Genomic DNA, 18,458 nt, shown 5'->3' with positions numbered 1-18,458 from the left:
AAGATTAATTCACAATCGATCTTAAACCTGGATGTAAAAGCTAAAACCACAAAGCTTCCTGAAGAAAACAAGGAGAATAACTGCATGACTTTGCAGGCAAAGATTTCCTGGATATGACCCAGACAACCCACCATCAAAGAATAAATTGATAAGTTAAAAACTTCCGGGCCTCCCTGGTGGCGCAGTGGTTGAGAGTCCGCCTGCCGATGCAGGGGATACGGGTTCGTGCCCCGGTCTGGGAGGATCCCATATGCCGCGGAGCGGCTGGGCCCGTGAGCCATGGCCGCTGGGCCTGCGCATCCGGAGCCTGTGCTCCGCAACGGGAGAGGCCACAACAGTGAGAGGCCCGCATACTGCAAAAAAAAACAAAAACAAAAAAAAAAAAAAAAAAAAAAAACTTCCACTCATCAAGATGCCATTAAAGCTGCAATCAGCCACACTATGCATAATACGCTATCTTACTAGGCACTCAGTCAGAATATGTTAAGAATTCCTATAACTCAGTAAGAAGACAAACAACCCATTCTCAAGAAGACAGCACAGTGCTTCCCTGGTGGCGCAGTGGTTAAGAATCTGCCTGCCAATGTAGGGGACACAGGTTTGAGCCCTGGTCTGGGAAGATCCCACATGCCGCAGAGCAACTAAGCCTGTGAGCCACAACTACTCAGCCTGTGCTCTAGAGCCCGCGAGCCACAACTACTGAAGCCCGCACGCCTAGAACTCATGCTCCACAACGAGAGAAGCCACTGCAATGAGAAGTCCATGCACCACAACGAAGAGTAGCCCCCACTCGCCGCAACTAGAGAAAGCCTGCGTGCAGCAACGAAGACCTAACACAGCCAAAAATAAAAATTAACTAATTAATTAATTAAAAACAAAAACAGAAAACAGCACAAACTCTTCTCCAGAGGAAAACCCAGAGCTCTCTGGAGCAGTGGCCGACTCTTGGGCTGGGACACAGCAAAGTCAAGATGACTCTGGAGCATCTGGCGGCTCCAGAAAGTGAGGATGTGCTCAGAGTGGGCAGGGCCAAGTCAAAGGAACTGGGTACAAACCCAAAGAGCCCCCCAGGCCAGCACAGGAACAGCCTGAGGAGCAAAACAAGTAATGCAGCAGCAGGGTATGACCCACAGAATGAAGTCAATGCCTGCGGAGGAACACCCCTTCCTCACAGAAGAGTTCCAATTAATAAATGGGGAGAGTGACAGAAACAGAAAAGCACCTTTTGGGACTTCCCTGGCGGTCCAGTGGTTAAGACTCTGTGCTTCCCCTGCAGGGGGCATGGGTTCAGACTACGATCCCGCATGCCGTGCAGCACGGCCAAAAAAAAAAAAAAAAAGCATCTTTCAAATGCCCCAGTAACTAGTCCTTGCAGGTGAGACCCACCTCTGGATGCTAAAATCACAAGCAAAAGTCCAAGAAGAAACAGGATATCTGCACAGCCTCCAAGTATTGGGCTGGCCACAAGGTTTGTTCAGAAACCCGAATGAACCTTTTGGTCAACCCAATATTTCCCCCACAATTTTTATTAATTAAAAAGGGGGAAACAGTAACTTTACACTGGAGAAATCTGGAAGATACCACCTCAACCACATGATCCAAGTTAATGTCATCATGGCAAGACATGTGGATGCCACGTGCCTCTTGCTGTACTCAGAGCTCTTATGAGGAACACTTTTTTTTTTTTTTTTTTTTTTTTTTTGCGGTACACGGGCCTCTCACTGTTGTGGTCTCTCCGGTTGCGGAGCACAGGCTCCGGACGCGCAGGCTCAGCGGCCATGGCTCACGGGCCCAGCCGCCCCGCGGCACGTGGGATCCTCCCGGACCGGGACACAAACCTGTGTCTCCTGCATTGGCAGGCGGACTCTCAACCACTGCGCCACCAGGGAAGCCCCGAGGAACACTTTTTTGTCAAATGCTTTTTCTGCACCCATTCCATACTATTTGGAAGCAAGACCACACATGACGTTTTCATCCATAAATATTTCAGTATTTAACTGTAAAAGTTATGGCTTCTTTTTTTTTTTAAAACACAAGTGGATGCCACTGTCACACCTAGGGAAAATAACACCAGGAATAGTAGAGAATTCCTCAAACTCAGAGTGGGCATCTGTGAAGAACCTATAGCTAACATCACCTCAGTGGTGGAAGACTAAATCTTTCCCACCAGGATGAGGGAAAAGGCAAGAATACCAGATTTCACCACTTCATTGCAAAACAGTCTTGAAGGTCCCAGGCAATTCAATAAGGTCCAGAAAAAGAAATGAAATAATGAAGCCTGTAAAGGAAGAAGTAACGCTGTCCCCACTTACAGGTGATACAATTATTTCCACAGCAAGTCCCAGGAAATCTATAAAACTACCACTAGGATTGATGAATTAAGCACAAGGTCATGGTTAATACACAAAAATCAACAGTATTTTTACCCACTACCAGAAGGCAAATAGAACATAAAATTTAACACACAATCCCACTTATGGTAGTGCCAAAAGCATGAATGAGCTAGGAATAAACCTAACAAAAGGTTGTTGAAGACCTCCACACTGCAATGCCAGAGCTGCCAAGAGAAATGTTGAAAGGCTTAAGTAAGTGCAAAGGTATACCATGTTCATGGATTGGAAGACTCAACAGTGATGGTAAATCTCTCCAAGATTACCTACAGATTCAATTCCTAACTAAACTGCAAAAATCAGCAAGCTGATTCTAATATTTACATGGAAATGCAAAGGAGATGGAATAACCAAAGCAACATTTCAAAAGAACAAAGATGGAGGACTGACTGTCTGATTCCAAAGCTTACCATAAAGCTGTGGTAACCAAGGTTTTGTACTGCCCAAAGGAGAGAGCCATGGATCAGCAGCACAGAACAGAGTCTAGAAATAAACCACCTGGTACACTTTCAACTGATCTTTCACAAGGGTGACAAGGAACTTCCACAGAGAAAGGACAGTTTCATCAACAAATGCTGCTGGAACTACTGGACGTCTGGCATGCAAAACAATACATTTGAGCCCATACTTTGCACCACATGTAAAAATTTATTCAAAATGGATGAAAAGATGTAAATGTAAAACCCAAACTACAAAACTTCCAGAAAACATAGGAGAAAATCTTTGTGACCTTGAGTTAGGCAAACACGTCTTAGCATGCAAAAAACCCACAAACTATAAAAAAAAAAAAGGTGATAAACTGGACTTCTATCAAAATTTAAGATATCTGCTCTTTAAAAGACAATGTCATGAGCATGAAGAGACAAGCCACAGACCAGAAGAAAACATACCTGATAAGGATAAATCACAATGATAAAGAATGCTCAAAATTCAATAATTAAAAAACAACCAGTTTTTAAAACCAGGCAAATGACAAAGGTCATCAATTATTAGGAAAACTCTCATTAGAACCACAATGATACCACCACACGACTTAAACAGGACCAGCAGAAACAACCCGGTGAACATCACCCACCAACAACGGGAGCCGCAGGAGCGGTCCTGCACCGCCACCTGCAGCGCCAAGTGGGGTGGCCCCTTTGGAAAACACCTGGGCAGCCTGTCTTCAAGCACAACCCAGCAATCCCACTCCTGGGTATTTACGCAGGAGGAAGGGAGATGTGTCCACACAAAAACCTCTGCGGAATGTTTACAACAGCTTCATTTACAATTGCCGAAAATCGAGATCCACCCAAACATGTCTGTCATCTGGTAAACGAATGAGCGAACTGTGGTACATCCTGCAATGATGCACTCCTCACGAATAAAAAGGAAAAACTATTGTTACATTTTTTAAAAATGTAAAATTCTAGAAGATGCAAAGTAATCCACAGCGGCAGAAAGCAGGTTGGGCTGCCTGGGACAGAAGGGAGGGAGAGGTGGCCGAGAGAGGGCACAAGGAAACACAGGGGTGACTCCTCTGTACACTGGTACATGGGGACACCCACGCATCCACGTCGGCCACTGTACACTTTCCACACATGCAGTCTCCTGCACTTCAACCACACCTCAAATGTGTCATAATAAACCCTAACATGGAAAAGAGGATGGAGGTACAGGTGAAACAAAAGCAGCTGAGAGTCGGCGAGTGCTGGGCTGGGTGGCTCATCACACCCACTGCCTACCTCTGGGCATGTCGTAAATCCTCCAGGATAAAAAGTAAAATAAGAGGAAAAACAAAATAGGTAACTACTGTCTTTGCCAGTGAACAGAACCCGCCTTCGGGGACACGAGGGAAGGAGGTGAAGTCGCTTGTGAGATGAGGAGCAGGCCTGCAGCTGGGCAGGCACCGTCAACCCAGGAGAGGACCAGGCCTGGCTGGACAGCTGCAAACCCAGTCCTGACACCCCGCACGGCAGGGACACCCGCTCCCTGCAGAAAGGAAGCAGGTGGGGAGGCAGACCCGCCCCCAGAGCTCGCTCGGCTCCGGGGAGTGGGTGAGAACCCAGGCTGGCCAACTCAGCGCCCTCTGCCTAATCACACAGCCCCACTTCCTAACCAGCAGTCTTCTTCAAAAATAAACCATTATTTTTATGATATATTACACCATTAACAAAAAAAAAGTAGATCCCAAATTCTCAGCACCACCCCTGGACAGGCCCACCCTGCAGGACTCACACCCATGATTTCACTCAGTCTTCCAGACAATCCTGCAGGAGGCCCTGCTCAGCCCCGAGAGCAGAGAAAACAATCTCAGGGAGTCTGAGGCCACTCAGCCACCAGGGGCAAGACGGGGCCTCACATCACAGCCCAGACCCCAATCCTGACTCCTTCTTGGGACCCTGCCAGCCCGTCCGCCCCAGGTTCAAGTGGATATAATGGCGTGTGGCCCAGGCAGTGGCTACACAGCTAAGGATTTTAAGGAACAATGCAGCGAGATGCCAGGGCCATGGTCACACATGTGGAATGTCTAAAGCCAAGAGCGGTCACAGGATTCCGCGCATGGGCCCCTGAGGGCACTCTGGAGGGAGAGGTGGCCGAGAGAGGGCACAAGGAAACACAGGGGTGACTCCTCTGTACACTGGTACATGGGGACACCCACGCATCCACGTCAGCACACCCCCAGGTCCCACGTGAGGAGACAGCCCACTAGAAACACCGCAGGTGGCCCTCCTCCCAGATCTCGCCCGGGTCAGCCTCCCAGGCACCCGGCCTCCTCTGCACAGCACGGGGCAGGCTCACAGAGGGAAGAGCAGCCCAAACCCAAAGGTCACACCAAACTCCACGGGAGAAGAGTAAAGCAAGGTGATGAGGCGAGAGGGGAGGGGGTCCCTCGGGAAGCTGGCCACTCAGGATTTCCAGCCTCTTCCACAGGAAGCCAGCTCACGAAGCACCAAGACCTGTCCTGGGTCACACTCAGAGGATTTGACCCCCTGACCCCACAGTCCCACTTCCCAAGCCTCCTCGATGCTGACGCTGCTGACGCAGATCAGCATGGAGGAATGGGGGAGCGCACAGCTGGGGGGCTGCTGGGAACTCAGGACTGGCCCACCCCAAGGCCCCGCCCCCGAGGCCCCACCCCAGCAGGTGCCACACTCACCGGATGGTCTCGATGATTTCATGAGCAGCATCGTGGTGTTTGTCCTGAAAGACAATGGGACAGGGTTTAGAGCCGTCCCTCCACCCTCCGGTGATGGTGGCAACCAGAGGAGGCGGGTGCTGCAGCCCCCAGGACTCCCCGCCTCATTTCCCGACCCGCGGGACCTACCAGAGAGCCCTACCCACAGCGCTGGGGCCATGTCCTGCCACGTGGGACACGCTGGCTTCGGGAGCGCCTGTTCCTGCAGCGCCCTGCCGCCCAGTGGGCTGCGGGGAAGGGACCGGGACGGAGTCTAAGCCCCCGACCCTCCTTCCCCAGGACTTCCCCCGGGTGCTCCTGCAGCCTGGAAGCCACAGGCCTGGCTCTGAGTCCCTGAACCGCTGCAGGCCTCGGTTTCCATCTGTAAAATGGGGAAACACCAGTCGTGCAACCACCGGGAGCGGGCGAGCAGCGGTCCTCCCTCCTGGCCACAGCGGCGCTCTCCTGGCCCCACTGCGCCCGGCGGGCTGGCCTCGCCACTTTCCCCGAGGGGCACGTCGGGGGTCGCTCTGGCCTTTCGCCGGGGTCTTGGCGGCCAGCTAACCCAAGACCCCGCAGAAACCAAGTGAGGACGACGCATCGTGTGGACGGTCTGTAACTCTAGACTGCACCTCTGCCCCGCCGGTGAAGGTTTCTATCGCGGTGAGGAGGGGCCTCGAAAAGGATGCACAGCGAGAGGAGGGGCCGCGAAGAGCACGGGCTGAAGCCGGAGGTGAGATGGTCAGGCCCAGAGCTGCCAGCCCTGCCCCGGGACAGCGACTGCCCCTCTCAGCCCAGGCCACCATTTCCACGCTCCACAGTGGAGGACGGCAACGCGGGCAGAGTCCCTACGGGCCAGGGCACCGATGCCCGGAAGGTCCCAGGACAGGGCCCCCCACAGCGCAGCGGTCCTAACAGGTCAAACAACTCTGGAAACACCCTTTGTGTCCTAAGCCTCATCTTTGCAACAGCAGCCCTACTGAGATATAATTCACACAAAATGGGCCCCCGCTTCAAGTATACAGTTCAGTGGGTTTTAATACATTCAGAGCTGTGCAACCATCCCCTCTATCTAGTTCCAGAACATCCCATCACCCCATTAGCAGACGTACCCCAATCCCCTCCCAAGCCCCTGACAACAGTAATCCACTCTGTTTCTGTGGATTTGCCAGTTCTGGGCATTTGTAAATAGAATTAAGATATGTGACCTTTTGCCCAGAGTCTTATTTTTTAAGGCAAAGGGAAAAAACCAATCTTCTATCATTCTTAATAACATCCTCCAACCTACCAAGGACGGAGCAGTAAATATCCACTGAACTCATATTACTTAGACAAGGCCGGGGGCGGGAGATGGAGCATGTGCGGTCCAGACAGGACAGCCCTTCAGACCAGTGTTTCCCGACACAGGGGAACCAACCTGCAGCATCAGTGCCACTGCTGACCCAGAAACCCTGGGGAAGAACCACTGATCGGCCCCAAGGCCTCCTGGCAAACCTCAGAAAACAGTGAGGACAGCTGGGTTTGGAAAACAGTCTGGCAGCTCCTCAAAGGTTAAACAGTTAGCAAATGACCCAGCAATTCCTCTCCCGGTGTCTGCCCAAGAGAAATGAGAATATTTGTCCACACAAAACCCTGAACATTGGGCTTCCCTGGTGGCTGGTGGCACAGTGGTTAAGAATCCACCTGCCAATGCAAGGGACACAGGTTCGAGCCCTGTCTGGGAAGATCCCACATGCCGCGGAGCAACGAAGCCCGTGCACCACAGCTACTGAGCCTGCGTGCTGCAACTACTGAAGCCCGCGTGCCTAGAGCCTGTGCTCCGCAACAAGAGAAGCCACTGCAATGAGAAGCCCGGGCACTGCAAGAAAGAGTAGACCCCACTCACCACAACTAGAGAAAGCCCATGCATAGCAACGAAGACCCAACGCGGCCAAAAAAAATTTTTTAAAAAAGACCACACACAAAAAACCCTGAACATTAATGTTCACAGAGGCGTGATTCACAACCTCCAAAAGGTGGAAACCACCCAAATGTCCATCAACAGATGAACGAATGAACAAATGTGTCCCACGAAAAAGAGTGAAGCCCTGACACTCGCTACAACGTGGATGGACCCTGAGAACACGATGCTCAGTGAGAGAAGCCAGACACAGAAGGACACACAGGGTGTGATTCCATTGATGGGAAACGTCCAGAACAGGCCAGTGCACAGAGACAGAGAGTGGGTTCCTGGCTGTCAGGGGCTGGGGAGGGGGATGGGAGGGATGCTAATGGGGATGGGGTTTCCTCTCGGGGTGACGGAATGTTCTAAAATTGGTAGTACTGATGACTGCACTCAATGAATACACTACAAAGCAGGGAATGGCACGCTTCAGGTGGATGAGGTGAAGGGTGTGGGAATTACACCTCAGAACAACTATCAACAACAACGACAAGAACAACAGGGGCTTCCCCGGCGGCCCAGTGGTCAGGACTCTGCGCCTTCACTGCCGAGGGCCCGGGTTCAATCCCTGGTTGCGGAACTAAGATCCGCAACCGATTTCGCTGCGTGGCGTGGAGAAAACAAACAAACAAAAAAAACACAACAAAATCTACAGGAGGAAACGCACGGTATCGTCAGAAGCACCCCCGCCTCCGTAGGAAGATACTGAGCATCTCAGACACTCACACGGCCGACAGACTCTGTTGCTGGTCCACAACGTTCAGTGAGTCCACACACACAGTCCTGGCAGCCCGGAATTCCCTGGGCTCCTGGACCCACTGAAAGCAGAGAAGACGCCACACTGTCCCGCAGGGTCTGCTCAGAGACAAACACACACAGCACAGTGTACAAGGCGCTGAGGTAGTCACAGGATGAGGAGGAGGGTCTAGAACTTTCCACCAACGCTCACCTGCGTCACACTCCTCCTGAGGGGAGCCGGCCCCCGTGCACTGAGGAGCCTCAGCAGCCCTGCAGGGCCCACGTGCAGAGGAGCCACGGGAGGGGCCTCCTGGAAGCCAGGCATCCCACCCGGTCCGGCCTTCGGTTGGGGCAGCCCCGGCTGAAGCCCCTACTGCAGCCTTCTGAGGGACCCTTGGCCGGAATCCCCTGGCCCGCCTGCTCTGAATCCCTGCCCTCAGAAACCACGGGAGGTCATCAGTGTGCGTCATCTCAAGCTGCTAAATTCATGTCTGCATTTAGGCCGATACACTACCCTGCAAGTGCGGCCCGTAAGAACAAGTCTTAGAGCCATGGGAGGACGTGACAGTACCCAGGAGAGTCTGATTCCGGTCACCACTGTGGAGTTAAAAAACAGCGTGTGCACTCTGAAAGGACCCCGTGAGCACGCACGTGTGCCTGAGCGTGCACCGCGTGGCAGCCCCGTGCCGGCTCGGACTACGCTCCCTCCCTCGGTGCCCCCCAGGAGGCTGGACGCACCCCAGAGACGCTCCTCCTGCAGGGGTGGCAGGGGCCCTCACGGCAAGCAGGCCGCAGCCCTGGCTGAGCCACCGCGTCTCAGACCGAATCACGCAGACCTGGGAAGACAGGGGCCTGGAACGTGGTCTCACCTGTGATGAGATGATCTCAAGCTTTCCCAAGCTTTCAACTTTCAAACCAGAACGAAAGGAAGAAAACAGTTTATGACGTGCCTCCTATGATCTCAGGATGCTGCTTTAGGGACTGGCCAGCTTCCAGCGACCGTCCTGAGTCGTATGATTTAAGATGCCCTGATCACCATCGATGATTCAGAAGCTCTCACAGCTTCTCGGCTGTGGCCTCTTCTTCTGCTTCACAGGCCTTCAGAACAGAGCGACGCCAGAAGCCAACCCAGAAAGGTCCGACTGAGAACAGTCCTGAGGAAGCCCACGCTTAGGAGCACCCACACCTCCTCCCCCGGGGGAACCCTGGAACTCCGGGGTTTGAAGCCAACCGTGGTCTCGCTGCACGGGACCCCCGGCCTCCCCGTCCCAGCCACAGCCCCGGCCCGCTGCTGGCTGAGTCAGTGACTAACCCCGGCTCTTCTCACTGACGGTGTCAAAGCCTCCGCAGGAAGCCGCGCAGAGGCTTAGCACAATACTGCTCACCACAGAGCCGGTGGCCTCACTCCGGGGTCCTGGGAAAACAGCTGCAATAAGCACAACCGTTCCCACCTGAAAAAGCACCCTGTGCGGAAGCCGGAGGCTATCATCAGGCCTGAGCCGCCACCAAGCCCGTTCCGTCCACTCCCCTCCCCTGCCCAGCTCAGGTGAGGGCGGGGGCCGCCCACGGGGCTGGGGAGTCTGGCTGTCCCACTCGGCAGGCCCCCTGCCTCCTCCTTGACCATGAAGACAGGTGTGGGAACAGGAACTCCACCCAGACGCCCGCAGGTCTGGCTCTGGCCCCGCTCGTCCCCGCAGGCCCTGCGCCTGGCGTGAGGAGCCTGGACAGGAGGCCTCCTGGGTGCTCGCTGCCAGGGCACGGCCCACCCCTGAGCACGCAGGCTGGTTCATGGTGACAGGGGCACGACATCTGGAGACATCATCCCTGGAGGGCCCGGCGAGAGGCAGGGGGCAGAGACTAGGGAGGAGACAAGACGTGGACTCCGTCCTCCTCTTTCCACTTGCAGCAGGAAGACGCCGGGACCCAGGGGACCTCCGAGGCAGGGCCATCACACCGAGACGAGCATCAGAATCCCTAATCAGAGCAGAGTTCTGAGGCCCACCCGCAAAGTTTCAGAGTCAGCAGGTCTGGGCCCCAGGAACCCGCATTCCTAACCAGTTCCAGCTGGTGGGGAAGCTGCTGGCCCAGGGGCCCTGCTCAGAGAACAACTGGCCTGAAGCAAGCAGGGACACACTCTGTATCACCGTCTGCTGGGGGGCAGAAGTGCCCAGGAGGTGCCGAGGGGGAGCACCCTGGGCCTCTGCCCGCGGTCCCCACTCCCCAGTAGGCTGCAGGGGGCACTGCCTGCAGGCTGGGGGTTGCTGCCTTCTTCGCTGAGGCTCTGTACACCTCCGGAGACCTGGGGTGGAGGCCAAGGCAAGTGGGACAGAGCGGCCAGGATGTGATGCACGCACTGTTCCCCAAAGTGGAGAAGTACAGCGGGAAGAGTCAAAGGCAGGGGAGATGGAACACAGCGGGAGGTCTGCTGGCTGTCTGTCTGACTCTCTCAGTGGCAGGGCTTTGAGAGCAGAGGTCTGGCTAGAGGAGTGGAAAATCCACAGAAGGCTCTCACTCTGGGAGGAAAGCCAGGCGGGTGAGCAGAGGGCCCCGAGGCCCAGCGAAGGCGCTCAGCCTCATCTCTCAGCCTGCAGCCCCGCTGGGGAGCACCCACTCGCCAGGGAGAGGGAGCAGGGGGTGAAGGGGGAGGCGGTGGGCCTGAGTATTCAAGAAGTGAGCAGGTTTTCACTTGAAAATGAGTGCATTTCACACAGGGGCGGGGGTGCCAGAGAGACCAGCTGTGGAGCATCACATGGGTTTTGTCCACAGTCAGCCCCGGATGTCCGCAGGCCCCCAGCAAGGGGGTGCTGCCTGGCCCCAGGACCGTACCTGAGGACAAGCCAGGCCAAGGATGGGAACCGCCTGGTAAAGCGATGCAAAGGAGAGAGCCAGGAAGGAGGATCTCCTCCCACCGCCCACCCGGCCCTCTCCCCGCAGGGCCAAGCGACAAACCAGGCTGGTCTTGGGACCGAGCCGCGTCGCAAAACCCTGCCCGCGAGACCGGCACTGCAAGGAACAGTCAACGTGGGAAAACAGGAAGGGGCTGCCGGGACCCCATGAGGCCAAAGTCCAGCTGGAGGAGGAAGAGAGAAGAGGGAGCGGGCCCGTGGGGGCACAGTGAGCCCGTGGCCCTGACCCGGGCGGGTGGCACCCGCTGTGCACACAGGGGCCCCAATGACCAGGGTCCAAGGAAGGAGCCGCCACGAGGGAAAGAGGTCTGGAGCCTCACTGTGTCCACAGCGGCCGCAGGCCACCTGGATGAGGAGCAGTGGTGCGCGCTGGCCCACTCCAGTGATACGTGCTGTGAGCACAAGATGCACGCGGATTTCTAAGACATAGCGCGCGCGCACACACACAAAGTAAAATTGCCCTTTACTAATTTTTTAAACGATACGTTGAAAATGTAGTATTTGGGCTATACTCGGTTATGTACAACACTATGAAAACGTACCTCGCCTCCTCCTTTTGACTCGTCATGTGGCTCCCAGGAGGGCACGTGCGTAGCTCCTGTGCCCCCTCACCTACCGCCACACCTGCGGGCGCGTTTCCAGACCTGACCCTGAGCCTGAGCTCCACGCCTGGGTCCGCAGCTCACAGAAGCCAGTCTGCGCAGAGCCAGGACCAGCCGGGGCGCCCTGCTGTCCGGGCAGCTGTCCTTCTGCAGGATGGGCATGGGTGTGTCCATAGGAGGACGTGGCGCCACGGTGGCTCCAGGCGTGACAAGACCATTTCAGTTGTTTCAATCCAAACTAGCCCACCTGTAACAGCCCAGGCCGCCCAGCCACCCAAGGAGCCCCTTGCAAGTGCTGAGTGCCTGACGCCGGGGGTCCATCCTGCAGTGAGGTGGGACGGGGGAACGCAACAACCCAAAGTTCACCACCAGAACTTTTCTCGCCCTCACCAAAGAAAATGCTTTACTGCCACAGAGGCCGAGGCCGAGGCCGTGACGGGAAGGGAAGGAAAGCCCAGGGATGGAGGAGGCCCTTCCGAGGGGGTACAGCTGGAGAAGGACTCGCCCGGAGCTCCCCAAGCGACAAGCGGCAGCACGGCCTCCACCCCGCGGTCTCAAAGGCCAAGGCGAGCCGCACCCCCAGCCTTCAACTGTCTCCCACTCCAGCAAGGGGTCCTGTTAGCACCGTATCAGAGCAACTGACATCGCCCCACCCCAGGACCAAGCCAAACGAATGCGTCTCCAGGGGCCTCGAGACCCCACGACCTGGGACACACACACGGGAGCATCACTCAGCCACGCAAAGGGGTGAAACCCTGACACTCACAACAACGTGGACAGACCCTGAGAACACGATGCTCAGTGAGAGAAGCCAGACACAGAAGGACACACAGTGTGTGATTCCACTGATGGGAAACGTCCAGAACAGGCAGATTCACAGACAGAGAGAGTGGGTTCCTAGTGTCAGGGGCTGGGGCAGGGGACTGCGGGCCCTTTGCGCTGATGGAACGTTCTGGAATTAGAGGTGATGGTTGCACTGCTCTGTGAATATGGTAAAAGCCACTAAATTGTACACTTCATATGGGTGAGTTCTGTGGTGTGTGAATGCTATCTTGACAAAGCTATTATTTAAAAAGACACAAAACCCACAAGACCCAGCGCAGCTCCTCTTCCCCTCGTCCCGCCCCTTCACCTGGTGTCTGTCCCAGACCAGGTGTGGGCCCAGCGTGTCCTGCAGCCCCAGCACCTGCTCCCCGGTGGGAGCCTCACCCAGCCTGCAGGGTGAGCACAGAGCAGACGCCAGGGAGCCACCGGCAGACCAGGGGAAACGTGAGCCACCACCACCATGCGACGTGCAAATCCTTCCCGAGAGCTCCCCACCCCGAGCCCCACGACTCCCGCCGTCCCCGTGGGCACCATCCCGTGGCGGCCCCCCGGCCCCCAGCACACAGCCTGCAAAACCCCTTCCCCACCCGGGAAAAGACGCATCACGTTTTTAAGGGACAAGCGTTCTCAGAGGTAACCTCTCTCACACACCGGCTGCCCGTGCACCTGGGGTGAGTCTGACGCACTTTCCGGACATCGGCCACGCACCCCATGACTAACTGAGGGCATTCAAACGGAAGCCCCTCAGAGATGAGGAGGCATCGTCATCCAAGGTCAATACTCAGTGAAGCACACAGCCTCCGACCTCCCAACTGCAGCTCATGGGAACCTGTGTCGGCAGCCCTGCCAGGCGCCCTGGACTGGAAGAGGGCCCGGTCCGACACAGGGGCGCAAAGGAACAGAGCCCCAGGCCAGGCACCGCGACAGCGGCCATGGGTGGGGAGAGAGAGTCTGGGAAGTAACGACAAAGGCGGGCGGTGAGGGAGGCACTACAGAGCCACGCGTGAGCTGCGGAGGACCGCGGACAGACACCTGTCGGCACGTCCTCTGTGAGCACCCTTGGGACCGCTCAATGCCACGGGCACGGCAGGAGACCCGGCTGGTGGGAACGGCAGGGACAGCTTGAAGGGACAGAGAAGATGCCAAAGAGGCCTCCAGGCAGCGTCCTGAGTGGGAGGAAGGAAACAGGACTGTCATCCCACAGCCTGGGAGAGAAGGCGCACGCACTGGGGAAGAGCGCCAGGACCACGAGAGGAGGACACGGCAGAAAGAAAGAGGGAGGAGAGGGGGTTTCCTGGGAGACGTGCGCCGGGCCTGGGACCCAGGGATGCGCAGACACAGCCAGTCGCACCCTACAGGTCCCCGAATCCAAAATGGACACCAAACACTCTGTATCTTGATTGTACCAATGCCAACGAAATCATTACATCGGTGCGTAGCTTTGTAAGATGCCACCATCGGGAGAAACTAAGTAAAGAGAACGTGGGATGTCTCCGTCTTATTTCTGACGGCTGTGCAAGAACCTACGATAATCTCAAAATAAAAAGTTTAATTAAGGAAAAAAGGATGCAGTTCCTAGAGGTAGACTGGGCGCGGGTCCCCTGCAGCTCCGCCACCTCCTGCCTAGTGAATAGCCAAAGGGCCGGCCACCTCTGGCTCCTCCCACCAGGAACAGAGTACACAGGCGGCATTTGGATGTTAGGGTACAAAAGTACAAAAGCTAACAGCCACGTACATACGGAATATCAGGCTTTTCCGGTGATCCCTTCCTCCTTAAAGAGGCTACTTCACCCACAGAAAGTCGTCAAAGGGTTAACCTGCCTTCCACCTGAGCTCAGATTAGGCAGGACTCACACCAGCAGAGGTCAGATCAGAAAATATTCTCTGAGTCACAGGGAGGGATGGCTCACTCAGCCGCCCACTTCAGCTACTACTCACAGTCGAGTGAAGGGCATGACTGCTCAGCGGGCATTCATCAGAGACTCGTGGGCTCTCAGGAGGAAGCCAGAAGCAGGCGGGGACAGTCACGCTGGGGCCGCTCCACGCCCACAGCCTCAGTGAGTCACGGAGGGGAAGGACCACTGCACGCCCTCGCTGGCTCCTGCCCTGCCATCAGGCAGCCGAAGATACCACCTGCTCCCTCCTGAGCCGAGACCCGGTTTTCCCACCAAAAGAAGGGCCATCCTGCTTTAGAAATGCCACCGTGAGCTACAAGTGGATATCCGGGAACTCTCAGTCACAGAAGGAACAAAACTTGCCCTGCACTCCGCCCTCCCATTTGTCAATTGCAAAAGCCCATTTTCGAGGCTGGACACTTCCGTGTGCGGACGGCTGTGGCTGTTTGCACTTCCTCCTGCGGGTGCCCCCTCCTCAGAGAAGCCACCCACACCTCCCCCAGGGCAAACCTGGCAGCCCCACCCTCTGGGACCTCAGCTGGTCCCATATACGGGCCACTACACCTCAGCTGACCTTCTGTGTTTATAGATAACCTACTGTCCTTCAGTCATAAGTTTCTTGAGAATAAGAATACTGTCTACTGTCCTCAGCGCCTCCTGGAACACTCAGTGTAAATATCCAGGAGGTACTTGCAGAATGAATGAATCAATGAACAAACAAGCTCAGTCATTTCAAACGTGCGGTCACACGAGTAATCTGACCTTCTGAAAAGTTAAGCTTCTGGAAGGAGCCCATTTTCTTAATGTATTCAGCATCGAGTCATCACAAAATATGAACTCTTATAAAGTACCGCCCCCTCATTTCCCATGAGAAAGCAAAATTCCTCAGCGGGGAAATGGGAGGGTAGCAGACGTTACCCGCAAAGCTTAAGGCTGTGGCTCGCTGAGCACTTCACTAGGGCCCCTGACTGCTTGCCTGGTAGTAGGACAGACACACCAGGAACGGCTGCTGACCAGCAGGAGGAGCGCCCGGCCAGGCAGGCAGCACACCCTGCACCCTACCAAGCGAGGTCCGGCCAGCAAGGGAAAGACGCTCTCCACTTCAGAACCGCCCACCGCTAGAAAGCCAGGTCCTGCCAGGGCCTGGACACACGAGGCCTTCCTTACAAGGGTTACAAATCTGTGGCCTCGCTCTGCCTCGAATAAAAGACAGTGACGGGGACATGACCATCTCCAGATGAACTTTCAACTTCGTTTCAAGTGCCTGGGTGCTGGGTCACAGTGGATTTCTAAACTCTTCCAATATTCAAAAATACCAATTTCTAAGATGCAGAAGGGTTGTTAAACATACACTTAGCACAGACCCCAGTCCCACTCCTGAGTATTTTCTCAAGTGAGGTAAAAACCCAAGTTCACATGGAAACCTGCCCTGGGATGTTTACAGCAGCTTTATTCCTGATCCCCTCAAAACTGGAAACATCCCACAAGTCCTGCCACCCGCAGGCGAATGGACAAACGGAAAATGGAATACAACACAGCCAGAAAAAGGAGTGGCTCCTCATACCCGCAACAACAGGGATGACGGACTTCCCTGGTGGTCCAGTGGCTAAGACTCCGTGCTCCCAATGCAGGGGGCCCGGGGTCCATCCCTGCTCAGGGAACTAGATCCTGCACGCTGCAACTAAAAGATCCTGCACAGGGCAATGAAGATCCCATGTGCCGCAACTAAGACCCACCACAGCCAAGTAAATAACTAACTAAATAAATATTAAAAAAAAAAAAACAGGGATGAATCTCTGATAGGTTTTGCTGAGCCAAAGCAGCCAGAATCAAAAAGCTACATACTGTTGTTCCGTTTATCTGACTTTCTGGAAAAGCCAAAACCTTAGGGACAGAGAGGAGATTAGTGGCCAAGAGGCTAGAGGCACGCTGGCGCCAAAGGGCAGCAAATGGGATGACGGGATTGCTCTGCCGCCTGATGGCGATCATCTGTCAAAACTCCTAGAACTGTGCACTACAAGTGAACTATGCTTCACGGCTACTAAGGATAAACAAATTATTACATTTTGAAAAATGCGCCGGCCAGCCAACCGGTACATGACAAGTGCAGTAAGAGGGGCGGGGGAGGCGAGGCAAGTGGATCAGCTGGAGTTCTGAAGGTTCTCCCCACTTTCAGTTTCCGTGCCCTGGGATGTCTCCCCGCCCTGCCCACTGCTCAGGCCGCCCACCGGGCCACCCGGAGCTACCCAACCGGAAAAGCCAGAGCCCGGGCTCAGCCGCGCCTCCGGGCGCAGGAAGAGCAAAAATAGAAAGTGCCGGTGCGCAGTGGCGGGCTGGAAACCCTCCGATCTCGGAGAACCGGGAAGAACCGCGGCCCGGAGCCAACATCGGCTCCCGGGCGGTCCCAGCGTCCCGACCCCGCCCCCGGCCGCGACACAGTTTCCACAAACTGACACACACGGAGCCCGCGCGAGGGGCGGGGCGCGCGGGCTTCCCCGCCGGGTCCCTGGAGGCCGGTCCCCCGCAAGCCGAGCGCGCGAAAGAGCGCCCCAAAGGCGCCGGCCCACGGCGCCCGCTGCGCTTTCCCTCCCGAAGGCGGGCTGCAGGGCCCAAACGTGGACCCTGGGTCACGAACACGCGCACCACGCCGCCACCGGGGACGAGAGGCCGGGCGCCCACCCGGCCGGGCACCCTGCATTTCTGGAATCACCGGGACGCCTGTGTAAACTTCCATTTGGCCTGTCATTTTCCAAAGGCCACTCGAATTAGGGGACAGAACGTCTCCTCTCCTAGGGTCCTGCCAGCCCACCCACTCATGATCAGGGAACAGAATGTCTCCTTTCCAAAGGTCCAGCCAGTCCTGCCACTCAAGATCAGAGGGACAAAATGCCTAACTAAAACAAAACAAAAACACAAAAAACTGGAAAGAGGGAGAAAAGGGTGTCCTCAAAAATAAAAAAGCTAAGCATGTTGACAGCGCCAAGAATAAACTACCAGGAAGAAGAAACCCTACATGTCAGATCATAAAGTACGGAAGGGCAAGCCCGCCGGCAGTCCAGGCCCGGGGGACCGGGGTCCCCAGCCCGGCAGAGCCAACGGCAGCCCGGCTCGGGCGCCCCTCGGAAGCGCGGGGTCCCCGCGGCCGAGTCTGCGCCCCCGGCCGGCTCCGGCTCCCCTCTGCCCACCCTGCGCGCGGGGGCTGGAAACGGCCGCGGAGAACCACGGCGGGGCGGGAAGGAGGGTCCAAAGAGGGTCTGGGGACTCGAGTCGCTCCGTTTCTCGGTGGGCCCAGCGCGCGCCGTGGGGGAAGAGGGGCGGGGGTCCTGGGGGAGGGGACGGGCGGCACTCACGTAGACCGGCAGCGGCCACGGGTAGACGGCGGGCTCAGCCCCCACGGGCGACTTGAGCCTCAGCTCCAGCTTCTCCCCCATGTCTGCGCGCGCGGCCGCCGCACCATGCTAGTCGGGCGGTTGGGGGAGGGGCGGGGCGCCGCCGGCGGGGGCGGGGCAGGCGGGCGGGCGGAGGAGGGCGGGCGGGCGGGCTGAGGGGAGGGGGCCTGGCCTGGGCCTCAGCCGCCGCCGCCGCGCTCCCGTCCGGCCCCCGGCTCCCTCTTTGTGGTCACAGGCCCGGAGCCTCCAGCGCCGCCGCCATCTTGAGCCGGCGTGAAGCGAGCACAATGAGCCGGGGGCCGGGCTGAACCACTCGCGGCGCGCGCGCGGGGGGGCCCGGCGCGAAGAGGCGGCGCGCTCCCGCTGCCCCGCCCGCCGCTCCGCGCGCGCCCCCCCCTCAGCCCCGCCCCGTGGGCTCGCCCGCTCTCACGCACGCACGAACGCACGCACGCACGTCCTCGGCTGCCCCCGGCCAACCCCACCGGCCCGACGTGGGGACCCGGGGAGACCCCTCGGGGCTTGCGGTGGCGGGTTCGAGTCCGCCTCTTGGCGTACCGTGACACCCCCCCCCACACACACACCTCAGTAATGACTATAATTCCTCATTAAATGTG

At 56.6% G+C, this 18,458-nt stretch overlaps 1 protein-coding gene across 7 annotated transcripts in view; it reads right to left on the bottom strand.

Annotated features, from left to right (window-relative positions):
• DOT1L (DOT1 like histone lysine methyltransferase) overlaps positions 1 to 18,135 on the bottom strand; it is a 58,053-nt gene extending 39,918 nt beyond the window's left edge. For 6 of the 7 annotated variants that reach the window (XM_082623557.1, XM_082623559.1, XM_082623552.1 and 3 more), the window contains exons 1-2: positions 17,806 to 18,135; positions 5,530 to 5,573 (exon numbers count right to left, since the gene is read on the bottom strand). In XM_082623557.1, coding sequence (XP_082479683.1) covers positions 5,530 to 5,573; positions 17,806 to 17,886 — 125 coding nt within the window. In that variant the 5' untranslated portion in view covers positions 17,887 to 18,135. The remainder of the gene's footprint in view (positions 1 to 5,529; positions 5,574 to 17,805) is intronic. The other variant, XM_082623555.1, reaches the window with a different exon arrangement.
• Positions 18,136 to 18,458: the final 323 nt, after the last annotated feature.

The sequence above is a fragment of the Mesoplodon mirus genome, assembly GCF_964341445.2.
Source record: "Mesoplodon mirus genome assembly, chromosome: 5".
Taxonomy (NCBI): domain Eukaryota; kingdom Metazoa; phylum Chordata; class Mammalia; order Artiodactyla; family Ziphiidae; genus Mesoplodon; species Mesoplodon mirus.
Note: the sequence above shows the minus strand (reverse complement) of the source record. Positions and strands in the feature narration are given on the sequence as shown.